The following is a 15,467-nucleotide window of genomic DNA, read 5'->3' on the forward strand; positions in this document are numbered from 1 at the left end:
TTGTAACATGGGAACATCATGCCTATTGTATTTCCACTGCAATATATAATGTCCTGAAACATGATGCCTGTACCCATGACAGTAGATAACATCTTGAAACATACACCTGTACAACTATGTATAATATCTTGTAATGTAATCCATTTTACTTGAGCTAATTTACTGCTGAAAGGTTAGGAGTACTATTGATGCCGCCGGTAGTGGCAGAATTTGTAGTGATGGTCTGGAGTCGCAATTTCCATCACGACTCGAGGAATGATGCCAGAATGTTGTTAGTTTTCTAGTTAGTGTGTGGGGCTAATACCTACCTTACTTAGTGTAAATATTAGGTGGCCCCTTCACTTCTACATAACATAACTAATTCTTCAGTATTTAACCTTACGTGTTTTACTGACTGTATTACTCTGTTTAGAAATCTCAAAAACTGTTGCCCTTGCATTAATCCAACCTAGTTTTGAAACCGGCAAAAGGTAAATTTTCATCACACTTATCATGTTTCCGTTTATTAAAATTAAAAATACATTTATTTTTAATAAAATGTCAACTCTACTTGATTTATAAAATGATAGATCAGCTAAAACCAGATCACTAAAGTCACCACCAATATCATTAGGTTAAATACACAAAAGGGAGATTGTCTTTAAATAGAAGCAGTAGTTGAAATTTTGAAGTCATTATTAAAATGGGAAATAAACAATGAATCAACTTCTCAATTACTCACAGTGTTAAAAGTGCCTGGACCTGAAACTGAAATTAAACTATCTTTCACATTCAAACCCAAACTTTCTGTGCACTCTCTAGTAATGACTGAAATTTGACTTCCAGTATCCAGCAAACATCTGTATTTTACTCTTTTTTTGCATTCTGAATTGTAATCACTGTAGAGTAAAATTTGACTATGCTGTGTTTGAAGCACTTGCATGGACCATAGTTGATTTGGCTAGTCTTTGGATTGTATAGTAGGATTTGACCAGTTATGACTTTTAGGAATAAATGGGTTGGCGTGCATCGAAGGAAAAGATTTGTGCTGTGATATGTTTAACCTCTGTATACATGTTACATGGGATAAAGCTTTCTACAATGTTTACATTCATGTACACATTTACAGTTTTTAACCTTATGCATGTTTGAAAGACAATTGAAACACAAATTATTATTTTTTATATATTCAATTCTCTTTTATATGTCTGGTTGAAAGAATTTTGTGCGCTTGAGCAAATTGTGATATTTTTTACTGTAGATATATTTAGCATTCGCAATAAATGTATTTATTTTGTTATCAGTCTTGTAACCCCTAGGATTACAACCCTCATAGGATTACTATGCACACATGCATTAAACATATCATTAAAAGTTATCCGCTTCTCCAAATTTGCACTAAATGTCGGAAAGTTTAATTTTGGGAGTAAAACTTTCTGAAGCCATTTCTTGAGCCTTTGTCTCTGACTTCAGACCCAACTTAATTGCTACAGATTTTCTATTTAATGTTAAGATTACATCTTCTAGACTTTTTTGAATGCTAAACTGTGCTCAATATCATTTTCCTCACTCTTTATGTACAGCTGATCAAATATTTATTTTAGTTCGCTACTAAATACATTATACTTCTTTAAAATAAATTCACATGAACATAAGTCAGCATTTATGTGATTCTGACCCAATATGCAGTGAAGATAATAAAGATTTCCATTCTAAGTCTCATGGATTAGTTCAGACATCTGTTTAAGTGTTAGAATGATTTTCAGCCAACAGCATTAAGCAGGCGCATAATTTAGCTCTGTTGGTTCACCGAAGCTGAAATATAAATAATTTTCTCATTTCCACACGCTAGACATAATCTGTTGGATGAGAAAGTGACAATCGCACGAATTACCTTAATTCCATTCCCTGAATCTCTTAGTAAGGTAGGCCTTCTGACAACCCCATGTTACTTCAAATTAGTATATCTTATTCTTGAGGAATGTAAAGAATTGAAAAGTTATGTTCTATTCACTCGGTTTTCCATGTTCAGAATGTCTGTTGTGATGGTCGTATGAAATGTCGTCGCCTGGTATGATGTTAGAATGTCGTCTGTTGTGATGGTTTCGTATGTAAGCATATGGTTGAGTTTATCATTTATAGGCCTTCCTAGGGATACATTCCTTCTAATTATATAACGTAAGGTAATTTTACGCTAACCAGTTGATTTTATCTTAAAGAGATGGCTATTAAAGAATTAAAAATATTTTTGTATTGTGTTTATATTAGCTACATTTCATTATTTGCGATTTTAATACTCTCTTTTTGACATTTCTTCCTAATTCATGTTCAAGATAGCTAAAAACACAGCTTATTGTTGTAAATTCATCAGCTAGCTGCCACTTTAACACTTAAGTCAAGGTGATGTAAAAATGAATTTACGCCATATTGAGATAAACTAGTATAATCCTTTTATTTCTGCTAGAAGATTCTAGGTTACACGGGTTCTCTTCCTCCAACTTTAAATTTCCTGTAACAGCTACTTACCACAGTGGGACCTTGCAGTTCACTCAACGTTCCAACCAGGCGGTATACATAGCGGCCTCTCACTTACTCTCCTCCTTCCCTGCAAGCTTTGCCCACCACATCTCAGTGCTTCTTTGTAACTGTAGTAGAAAATCTCCTGAAGTCACAGCTAGAGACGTAAGAGTATTATTATAAATATTAAGTGTGCAGATGTTAATATGTTCAGCATGTTGCTGTACATATTTTTCAAAGCTTTTGTGCACAGTATGCAAATTTATTGATTTTAGAAAATGTACTGATTGAATGAAGTGATCATGGTAATCTCCCATTATCTTACAGAACAAACTAAAAATAAGTACATAGGTATGCTAGAAAAAGGTGGTGTTAAGAAACGTTATTATTGGTGAATATTGTAATTCAGAATTAATGCACTCTTGTATGTATCCTATTTTTTAAAAAAAGAAGTTGCTTATTAATTGTACTTCTCTTAGTTTTCTTGGAGTATTTATAATTCAAAACATTGGATAATTTACAATTTTTATTATTGTAGTCATACATATTTTTTGTTAGCTTATTATCTCATCATAAATATGAATGTTCCCTTTAGATTAGTAATGTGTGTTTCTTATATAAATTGTTTAAAGCTTTAGTGTTGTCATTTAGTTTCTAAATATAATTTTAGATTTTTCTTGCAGAGAAAGTTTTCTATGTGCCTGAAAAAGATTTCAACTGTATAGATGGCTCAAGTACAATTCCATTTAGTTTTGTGAATGATGACTACTGTGATTGCTTGGATGGAAGTGACGAACCGGGTGAGAAATTTATTAAATGTCTGGAAGCAGATGTAGGCTTCTTTGGTGATTTAAAGAGGTGGAGACTAAGCATAAAAAGTTGATATAAAAATGATGCAGTTATAAAGTTGTGAAGAGTAGTGATAGTGAGACATTTACTTCAAGTAAATTAAATTGTAATAAATTAAATATTGATGTGAAAGTACTGAATGGGGACAATTTGCAGATTGTGTAAAATATAATAAGAACTTTTTAAATTAATATTTTATATTATGTTCATTTAAGAAATGTAGGATTTACTTTTTCCCTGTGGATTGTAGACCTCTTCGTAGTGTTTAATTAATACTTGGTCAGAAGCTTTTTCACTCTGATTTAATAATTTGTCTCCTTGTTCCTAAAAATAAAAAAATAAAAATTACTGTCATCATCCCCCCATTTTTTAAAAAATGCTTTAAATTGCTAAATATAATTTATAATTGTTAAATATAACTTTTTTTTTTTTTTTTTTTTTTTTGTTTGTTTGTTTGTTGATGTATCAGAAATATAAGAGTTATCTACCCCAGTAAGAGTGTTTTAATGGGGGATACTCTTAGAGAGATTTAGGGAGATGCATCTTATATCTATGTTACTCATTATGACTTTGCAAAAGAAATTTTGAAAGTACTTGCCTAGTATTCACATCAAAATGAGAGAAACTTCAGAAAGTCAATCATAATCAGTCAATAAATATCAATAATTTTGGTGAAAATGAATATGTATTAAGCACACTTCTAATTGGTTAAAAAAATTTCCCAGGAAATTATATTTTTTGAAAATTGCTTCATTTTTATATCTTTTTCAATAACTTATATTTTCTTTAAAAGCTAGATTGTTGCATTTGTGCAACTTTGGCAGAAAAATGTAACAGCTTGTTTGTTTCTAAATTTAAAAAAATCCACTTCAAGCATATACAAGATTCCTTTTCAAGCTGAAAGCGGGCTTACGTCAGCCGTGTGATGAAAATGCTTCCCTTTCCTTCATTTCAAGAGGTGTGGTGGGAAGGAAGTGCATTTTTATCTTGCAATCTGCTTTGATTGTTGAACTGACAAAAAAGACTTTCTTGCTATGAATGAAATTTGTACTTTTCTGTATTACTGCATTTTTCTCATTTTTGTTAAATTTTTAGCATAAACCTTTATGCTAAAAGATGCTATGGTTTTAGGGTGGATAGAAAGATTCTAATTCAAGATGATTGTAGGGTCACTTTATACCAATTTTCAGAATTAAGAAAATTTGCATATTTTGATGATTTTTTTCCGTGAAAGATATATGTTTTCAATTTATGTTTCCAAACAAAAAACACTATTATGTACTTTTGAATTGCCCAAACAAATACAGTCATGTAAGATGAGTATTTAAGGTAAGCAGTGTTAAAAGAGCACGTGGCTTTTTCCACTTTGTGTTCACTCTCACTTTTTAGTGATTTTCTTGGTTTCTTTCCAAATTCAAAAGCAGACTGTTAAAATGAGCAACCATCAATGTTTGGATAATAAAATAAGGTGAAGAAATTCAGAGAGCTTGAAAGCTGGGCTGTCTCGTATGCAAGTTAGAGATTTGTGTGTCAATGAGTGTGTTCAACTTACGGAAACGATTTAGGATATTGCCTTTGTTGAGAAAAAGCCTGTTCAAGGCTATCCAAAGGCCATGATATTCAGTAAAGATCAATATTTATTCATTTAGGTTGTACAATATTTTGGAAATGCAGCAGTTTTCAGCTCTCTTTTGACCTTCATGTGGCCACAAAAAGAAGGGGTTACTGTTTTTGGGATGCTACATGAAAAAAATCTGTTTGCAAAAAGACCTGCTTACTCCTGCAATTAAAAGAGCATTTTTAACAATGTGGAAAACTTCCAATTTTGTTAATGATATCAGTGGGCATTGTTCGTTTTACATGAGTCCTGATTAAGATTCCATTGATTCCACTGATTCTCTTAATCTGGTGAAAATTAGGAACCTGCTGCCTGACCTCCAGTATTTGAGAAAGGCCCAATATGGCAATGGATATTTGATAGTTTGAGCAAACATCTTGTTGGATGGTGATGAAGGCTCTGAGATTGCTGCAAGGTGTAGGGAAGAGATCTAAGAGGCCTATGTTCTCCTTTTCAGCGGTGCACTTGGCCCTCAGTTCATTTTTATAGACGGCATTGCTTGTGCGCATAGGGCTAATATTGTGGATGATATTTTGGAAAGTGATGTTATTAACAAGATCGATTGGGCAAACAAATCTCTAGACCTAAACCTTATAGAACAGTCTGGGATGCTCTTAGGAGGGCAATTGCAACTCATCTTTTCCCTCCCAGAATCCTCCAGGACTTGAGGCATCACTGACACATAAACTGCCTCAGTTCCACTATATGGAGTCATGTTGTGAGAAATGTATCACTTTTAGAGGAGACCATACTTGATATTAGTCCCTCATTTTTTCCTTCTCTCTTGCAACCTCTGTCTTAGACTTTCCTTGCTGATGATCATGTATGCTTACTATGCTATATGTTTTTGCATTGTATCAACCTAGAAGAATAAGTACTTTGCAATATGCATGCCCATATAAAGCTTGTGAAATGAGGACTGAAAATGTGTGTTTTTTGCACTTTCTTGTTAAGTTATTCAGCAAATCTTGAAGAAGAAAAAAATCTCAAATTAATTTTTGACCCTTTTCTTATGTCATTTTTTTGATGATATATTTACAAGCCATCGACTTTTATCAAACTGGAAGCAAAGCATGGTAGTGTAAAATCTAAAATTAGGTAAAAATGCAACTTTACCTTATTTTCATGAAGAAAGTTATTACTAAGTAACATTTCATGATAATATATGTCAGTTGAAATTTTTCAAGATGGCTTTCGCATGGTGTTTCATATAATGTAATATCTTTAACCTTTAATACAAGGAATTAAAGGATGACTTAATTTTCCCAAAAGCTACCTCAGAAATGTATTTCTTATTAAAACATTTAATGGTAATTTGCTTTCTGAAATTTAAGCAGAAGTTTCTTGCCAGCTTAAAGCTGGTTATTCATTAAAAACATTTAATGTCAACCAATTCTGTAATTGGTTGTCAATTGGTCACTCTAGTGTGTCAAAGGAACCAGAAATGTGCCATATACAGAAACAAAGAGGATAGTCATTAGCACTCTTCATGATGCATGATTCAGGTTATTGAACTATTAACAATTCATTTCTGATGTAAAACATATTAGCTTTTAATTTGATGTTGTACATTTTATGTTCTTTGGCTAATTTCATTAACTTTCTTACACTTTTGTACTGAGAAACTGCCAAGTACAAAGGAAAACTTTTATTTATTAAAGAACTTTTAAATATGGTGAATATAAAATTAATAATTCATGTACTAGGAATATTTTTGTGGATGCAGCCCTACACTGCTGCTCTAAAGTCAGTCAACACACAAACAGTTTTTAGTGCATGCTCATCAGGGGCTCACTTTTGTGAGTACTTGTGAGGCAATAGCTCTTCAGGGGATCATCTTGGTGAGACGGGGGTCATGATCCTGGAGCCCTAGTGATCTTTCCTCCTTTCTTTTTCATCTCTCTTTATCTTTGGCAGAATATTATTTATCTGTGCTAATTTCTTTTCTTCTGCCCTTGTGGTTTTCCTTTTCAGAGATTTGGGCACAAAGTGAGATTCTAATACATCCCTTTGTTTCTAGTTTCTCACAGAGAGAAAACCATCTATGCGTTTGCCGTGCATTTTGACCCATAACCCTGGAATGGAGAGTCCTTGTAGTTGAAGGGCGAGGTACTGTCCCCAACACACTGCTTTGGATTCTGCTTCAGATTGAAACGGGAAGCACTTAGTTGTTCCCACTAGTGTCAATCGTCCTTAGGGTCAGTGGCTTGGGGATAAGCTTTCCGGGGTTCTTGCTTTTGGGAAAGCTGACTGTGGGGCTTCAGATTGCGTATAGACCCACTTAACCCTGGCACATGTTTCTGCATCCCATTGTTGGGCTGTGTGGTGGGTGGGGCTGCCAGGTCCGAATCTTAATTTTTTTCTTTCAATATGGCTCAAAAAAATTTAATATATAAAAATGAGCATAATTATGCATCAAAATGAGTAAAAAATAATGTAAATGCAAATCCAGATATAAATCCAGTAAGGCCACCGCAATTTCTTGTCATAAACGATTTCGCAGGCAATCTCAAAAAGGTGTCACCATTCTTAAATCAAAAGTACATACAATCTTCAATTGGGGAACTGAAGAATATCAAACGGTTGTGCTCTGGAGATCTTGTTGAAACTATATCAGCTACTCAGTCTGCAACATTCCATGGATTGAACAAACTTGGAAAAATCGATGTTAAAGTGTCAGCACATAAAACACTCAATTTTTCTCATGGTATTATCTCAGAGATTAACCTCCTTTACATTTCAGAAGAGGAAATTGTCTCTGAGTTGTCTGACCAGAATGTCTGTGCTGCAAGATGGATCAAGATGCACAAAGAAGGTCAGTTGATTAGTACAATCCTGACCTTCAGTTTGCTTGATCTGCCAAAAAGTATTAAGGCCCGGTGCTAACAATACCCCATAAGACCTTACATACTGAACCCTTTGCCATGTTTCCAGTGCCAGCACTTTGGCCATTTGAAAATGTCCTGCTGTTTCAAAATCACTTGTGCGCCCTGCTCTGTGGAACGCCATGACAGCAAAAATTCCAATGTTGAGCCACTATGCGCAAATTGCAAAGGAAACCACACAGCATTCTCATGACAATGTCTGAAGTAGAAATAAAAAAGGGAGGTGTAGACAGTAAAAGTAATGGAAAATATATCTTATGCAGAAGCAAACAAATTAGTAACAGATGCTCAGCCCTGAAAATATTTGTCCTGTGTCGGTGCATTAAAATCCTTTAAATCAGTAAGCACACAAACTGTAATAGGCCTACCAAATAAACAGCCGACACAGAATATGCAAAAGAACAAATCTCAGAAATCAGTAACATCAACAATTAAAAATCAACGGAACAAAGAAAAATTAAAAACCTCTCGGAAATCCCAGTTTGAGCTTTTTTGGGAGCTTCAGCTCAGACAATATAGATTCTGAGATGGATGTGGAAGAGGGGCTGGATGTTCCCAAATACCTGCTTTCACGAAAATAAAAAGAAACAGCACCGACAGTACAAACATTAAGCTTAATGGCCACCATTTCATGGAACTGTCGCAGTTTCCACCAAAATCTTGAAACTATAAAAAGTATGATAGATTTACATGTGTGCTTGGCATTTCAAGAGACTTTAGTAAAACCTGTTCACCAAGCTAAGCTTCGGAGGTACTCTTTCACCAGGAAAGATAATATTATAGATGGGCATGTGAGCATTGGTGTCGGCCTCCTTACCTCACGTTATCTGATGAATTGGGCTGTAAGAATGTGGAAATTGGATTGAAAGTAACCAAAAATCTCCATCCTTAGCCAATTAAGCAGCAGTATCAGTAAGATAAGCACTCATTATGAGTACTCTAATATTGAGGAACTGCAACAGTTTATGTCAGTCTCGATAATATCAAAAGTCTGATTGATGTCCCCCATCCTGCTTGTTTAGCTATGCAAGAAACATTCTTAAAACCTGATTAAAAAAATAACTTTGAGAGGCATTCATTGGTGAAAAATGATGACACTAATGATGCAGACTGTGCTAATGGCAAACTGTTCGTGAATATCCTTCAGATTTCTTTCAGCTGACAACCTTCCTCCAGAATGTTGTGATTTATGAAAATAAAACATGCTGATCACAGTTTGTTCATTGTACTTTCCAGTACTAGTTCATTGTACAAGCATCAATCAAAATGACTTAAATTATCTTGTTGAATAGTTGCCTTCAACTTACATAATTCTTGGTGATTTTAATGGTCACAAACTATTTATGTCATCATATGAATATCTGTGTAACGTTTAATGTGCAAAATGCCAAGACTATGCACAATTCTGAATTTGTGCAATTTTCTGAAGTTTTTGTTTAGAAAAATACCAGAGGAGCGTTCTTCCCATGTACACAGCAGCCTGTTTTGCTTTAAGAAAATCAGATTATACAGATTTGACATCGAGCGCATTAAACATTATATATATTATATTGTCTAATACATTATTAGAAGTTAATTTTTTTCGTATATATGTCATTTATACATTTTTACATATTGCTTCCACTACCCAGCATTTATGTGTGGTGTCCCATTAACTAACTAGTACCAAAAACTGTTTTTAAGTTTTGTGATATTATGCAGGGAAATAATTTCTTTTGAATTTCACGCTGTCTAATATAAAAGTATAAAACTTGTGCCAGTTTGGAGATTTGTCACTAAGTCTGTATTTAAAAAAGCAGATATTGTTGGCAGATAATCAGTTTACTGTTTGAGTTTGTTTTCAATTTAAATTAGTTCTTCCCTTTTGGGAATATGAATTTATTTGCTGTGCTTTGCTGAGTGAAATGATTTTATGATTAGTTTGACTGAAACATTCTGATTTGGTGATTTACAAATTTCATAACGATTTTTTTAACAATTACAATAAAGTTATGAATTCGCTGAAAAAATGATTATATAGTAAATTTATATTTTTCAGAAAAATATAAATTTACTGTATATATACAGTTTGTTAAAATATAAAATCTTTTCCTTCCATCATGGTATAATATATGTGTATCTTTCATTTTGGCGATGTTTGATTATTGTGATTCTGAACTTGAAAAAAAGTTAATAAATGTTACAAAGCACAGCTTCCAAATTACTTTTCTGCAAAAGCAACAAAATTACTGTAATTATGCTAAAATTAATTTCATTTGACCGATTTTCCTTTAAAAAAAAATTTTTTCTTTTTTTTTGATTAAAATTCTTGTGTAATAGTTTCCGAAACATATATGTGCCCTATTTTTTCGTCCAAATTCACTATACATATTTTTTAAATTAAAAAAAAAACTTGTTTTTATACTCTCACAAAGCTGACAGGTGTAAAAATTGTGATGGATTTTTCTGAATGTTTGGAGAATTTTTTAAAAAAGCATTGAAAACAAAATTTAAAGTTTTTATGTTGATTCCAGAAATACTTCTCTTTCTTTCATTTTCATTGTTCAAAAGTGTAGAAAACTGTAAAAATGATTCTGATTTTATCACATGGTTAAGTATCTGTAGAAGCTTTTTTTTTTTTAATAAAAATAATGAAATTGGCAATTAAAATATTTATGTGTTTCTCAGTGCACCATATATTAATTACTTCGTGGAGCTATTTTGAAGCTATTCTCAAATGTTTGAATTACTTAGGAAATAAAATTAAGCAGCTACTTTGACATATTTCAAATATATGCAGTTTTTAGAAAAATTGAAATTTTTAAATTGAATAAAAAAATGCGAGATAATTATTAAGGAAAAAATTAACTGTATGAAGCAAATGTAAAGTGCTTTTGAAAAGCATTGTGAGTTGATAGAGGCTCCTTCATTGTCGTATAGCTGGGAAGTGAATTATTATATATTTTCTAATAGCGTAGGTATCTTTTTTTTTCACACATGGTTTCTTCAAACAACACAAGGTGACACCCTTTATTTTTTTGTTTAATAATAATGTTTGTTTAATAAGAAATAAACAACTCTTGATTAGATAATAGCATAGGTTGCAGTCATTTGATATATAAGTCTAGCTGTCTCTCCCTGCCGGACAAGAATACAATCCCTGCATAAAAAAAAAAAATGGCGACAGTCCTCCAACCAAAATCTGACCATCCCCTCCGACATTCAGGGCCAAAAAAAGTCCCCTTACCCTCACTTTCCATTTTGTTCTCTTTCTTTTCTTTTTTGTTTAATTCCTTCTGTGCAACAAACCAACAGGTGGCCAGTGATTGGTTCGTCGGACTAATTATTTCTCTCACCAGTCTTTTTCCTTCCCCTCATCGGACTGTGGGCATTACAAGCATAATTTTTAAGGTAATAACAAATTAGCAGATGAAGCAGAGACAAAAATACTGATTTGTTTATTAGAGCAAATAAACTTAAAAAAGTAGTTAAATTGAAGAAAGTAGATTCAAATAAGCTAAAATATCCAGAAGCATTTCAGATTAAAAAGAGAAATAATTTTTACTGCTGTGGCCATTTTGTTATGTTCTAATGCATAATTGTTCTAATACTTTATAAACAATATTACAAATAATGCTTGAAATTATCTGTTATTTTAAACTTTAAATTTTCAAAGATTGTGAATTGATTGAATAATTAAAAAAAATTAAAATATAGTCTTTTGATTCTAAATTTTTAAAGTATGTGTGAGTATAAAATATTAATTTATCAATAAATTGTGTTCCTAATTTAATGTAAATTATGTGGTAACTTTTAGGTAGTTTTATTTTCTTTTACAGTTAAGTATTAAATTATTCTTAATAATAATGCATTCTATATATTTCTCTTTTCTTCTGAAGCTGGATAAATTGATCACATAGATAATTATTTAATTCCCATTTGCTGAAAGGTTCATAATTTTCATTGATTGACCTTAAAAATTCCTTAATTTCCATGTACTGTGTATGAATGCCGAAATCTTTGTTTCGCAGTTCTTGTTTTTAACTTCCAGGATGTAGAACCAACATACTGTGTAACATCATCTACTGCTTCGTGATGGATGGAGGTGGTATATATGCTTGATGGATCTGTTTTAGCTCTTTCTTTTTTAATTAACTTCCAAATTAATGGAAATGTGATTTTTGTCTGCTTATATAATTTTCTTAATATGGAAGTCGTATGGAGAGGTAATATAATTCCAACACATCTGTTTTGTTAGTGGATTGGTAGCAGCTTTACTTTCATTGAATTACTTCTATTGATCTATCTTGTTGCTGAGTTTGTCCATCCCCCAAATCAGCAGGTATCTATTATTTCTTGCAATTTGTAGGATGTATTTGTATTAATTTTTGTGTGGTGTTAATGTAGAACAGAATTTCTGAGCATATTTTAGATCAAGGATGGCTAATCTTTTTCGTTTAGTATGCCAGTTAAATGGTTTATTTTCTCATGTCCAGTGTGCCAGTTTTTATATTTCTTTTTAAAATTCGTCTTTAAACCCTTGCTTTGATTTCAAACTATTGAATTATATTCTTTAACTTTATTTGCTGAATAGTTATTAACTTGCATCAAATGCAAATTGAATAAATAATACAGGTACGTCAAAATGAATGCCTCAATTTCGTAGATACACTACGCAAAATATAATAAGTGTATTCATTAAAGATGTACATTCATGCAGATGTAATATAAGAAAGTTTTGAATGTACTCCTCACAAATGTTTCATATGCCATCCCTTTGTTATATGACATACATCAAGTCTGAAATGTAATTCTTGCCAAACATTGTGCAGCATGTCTGTATCGATGCTGGCGATGGCAGCTAAGATACAGGCTTTCAAATCAGTCCTGGTCGTTGGACCTGGAAGCACATACACACGATCTTTTACAAATACCCACTGGAGAAAATTACATGGGGTGAGATCTGGAGATCATGGTGGTGCATTGTCTGCAGTAGCTACGTGACCAATCCACAGTTGTGGTAACATGTCATTGAGGTGGCTCTGCACTTTAGTCATAAAATGTGGTGGTGCACCATCCTGCTGCAGAATGAAACTAGGCAGATGCCATAATTTGAGCATATTGAGGTACACTACTCCTATCACAGTAGTTTCTTAGAAAAAGAATAGACCATAGATAGCTTCATAGGATATTGCACAAGACACATTAACCTTAGGGGAATCGCGTTGCTATTGCACTGGCGCATGTAGATTTTCTGTACCCCAAAATCTCATATTATGCATATTTACTAATCCAGAAATGTGAAAAGTTGATTCATCACAGAATACTAACTTTTTCGAAAATTCGTCATCCTTCATGCATGTCAGAAGTGTCTCACAGAAATATAATCGAGGTGGCATTTCAGATGTTGTGTCAACTGCAAATGATACAGTTTCATTTGAAAACCTTCCAAGAATTCTCCACTCTGTTTTCTGGGTTACGTTCAGTTCTCAGCTAGCTTGATATGTCGATTTTTGAGGGCTTCTCACATAGTTGGCTACAATTTCCTGAACTATGTCTTCTACTGAAGGATGACCTGTTGATTTTCCTTTACAAATGCAGCCTGTCTCTTGAAATTTTGCATGCCAACGACTGATTGCCTTATGAACCTGTGCTGTCTATCTGTATTTTAGTTCAGAACTGGTACTGAACACTGAAAATAGCCTTTTTAATATGAAACCCAAGCACACAAAATGCTTTTTGCTATTGCATTGCCATTTTAGAAAAGTGTTATTCTTCTGCCTGTTTTCGCAGAAACGATGATGACATTTGGACTTCCATAGCCATCTGTTGGCAACTGTTCAATACTTGCTTATATTACCTCTGCCTGTATGTACATTTTTAATGAAGGCAATTACATTTTGCCTAGTAGACCTATGAAATTGGGGCATTCATTTTGACTTACCCTCTAATTTAAAAATATTTCAGTTTAATATTAGGCTAATGTAAAGTGTTGTAAAGCAGAGACCCTTTATTTTTAGTGAAAAAAATAAAATAAACCTAATCAGTGTTAGATGATTTTAATTGTTTTAGTATGAAAAATTAGATTTATCAATACAATTCAAAATATATTACTAATTACCTTTATATTTTCACTTGACGGTGTCTTTAAGATGCTTCACTCAATATACACTTTTTACTTTTCAAAATAGAGTCATCTAATGTTACACTATTACATGCATTTAATCCCATTTAGTTTGACATCTGTTGCTGAACCTTATTAGGTGTGTCGTTTATATTTGGGCCATAACTTATTGTCTTGAACAGCACACAAGATTCTCTTAAATCTGAACTAAGGTAAATTCTTACAGTAAATTTTATAGAGTTTGTAAGGTGTTTTAAATTTTATAAGAATTATTTTTAATTTTGAAACTTTTTCCTGTCAATTCTCGTTTCCTTTCAACTCCCTGCCAGAATGAGTTTTTAGAATCATATTGAATGCAAATGAGTTAGAAGTATTTAAAGGAAGTTCAACTTACTTCAAAAGAGAGTGCTTAGAAGTCCATAGTGGCATTTGTTTGCCTTGTTACTTTGTTCTTGAATCTGTTATGCTCGTCCATATTGTACGTGCCTGTTGTAATCACTGGCTGGTTTAATTTAAGGGCCCACTACATTAGGTATTTGTGTCTATCTTCAGCTCTGTTTAGTTTAGTATTAGATTAGTTTCTTATTTTCTTATTCTGATTTAAAAGCCCAAGTGGAGTCTTTCCTGTAAGCCCGAGAAGGGGCCATCTGTTATTATGTCTTTGAGTGAATAAAAGGGTATTTTAACCCTTCTTACGTAACTGTTGTAGTAACTATTGGAATTCAACAATAATTTGCTACTTAGTTCACTAGGTTCCTTGACGTAATATCTAGACAAAGTATCGAGGAATGTTATAATTATGAAAACACTTGCTCACAAGCATATGAGGACCCAAACATTAGTGCTGTGGTAAATTTTTTCATGGCCAAAAGTTTTTGTGGGAGATCATTCTATCTTTCAAGGATTTAAGTTTTTACTCTTTTGGATGCAATAATTGGAATTGTGCACTCCCCTTTTTCTAATGTTTCATCAAATTTGACAGATTTGTTCTCCCACATAGAATATTTTAGTAATATAAATAGTCAATTTAATATGTACATGTCGCGTGCCACAGGTTTGCCATCCTTGTTTTAGGTAAAAGTTGAAAGTAGCTCTTTATGAGTATAAAATTAAAAGGAGTTAAAGGGTAATCACAGAGTTACCTGTTGGTTTGTTATATTGTAGAGTGAAGTTCATTTTCAGTTCTTATGATACCTTCAATTATCTTTCAGTTTCCCATATATCTGGATGTCCATTAAAAAAAAAAATTTGCAACACTACATGAAACTAAAAAAAAAAAATCTGCAATAAACCTAAAAAAAGAGGAACATGAGATCACCATTTAGTCAAGGCTTTGGTGGCTGAGCAGTTATCTGTGAAAACTTCCACTATCAGTGTATTTTTAAGTAGCTAAGCATATATAACACCAAAAAACGTATTTTATGTATCATTATAAGCAGGGCTTACTTCTGAAATTAGAAGCACTGGAGTCCTATAGAAGGTCATCACAACAGCTAAATAAAAATAAGTGAATAAA

General features: G+C 32.8%; 1 protein-coding gene across 1 annotated transcript in view; it reads left to right on the top strand.

Moving 5' to 3' along the window:
• Positions 1-15,467, top strand: part of GCS2beta (glucosidase 2 subunit beta) — a 116,452-nt gene that overhangs the window by 27,628 nt on the left and 73,357 nt on the right. Inside the window, exon 2 of the mRNA XM_085809435.1 lies at positions 3,180-3,296. Within this exon, the coding sequence (XP_085665561.1) occupies positions 3,180-3,296 (117 nt within the window). The remainder of the gene's footprint in view (positions 1-3,179; positions 3,297-15,467) is intronic.

Source organism: Stegodyphus dumicola, chromosome X2, assembly GCF_044657685.1.
Source record: "Stegodyphus dumicola isolate Sdum_Otavi_A_Nest chromosome X2, ASM4465768v1".
Lineage (NCBI taxonomy): Eukaryota > Metazoa > Arthropoda > Arachnida > Araneae > Eresidae > Stegodyphus > Stegodyphus dumicola.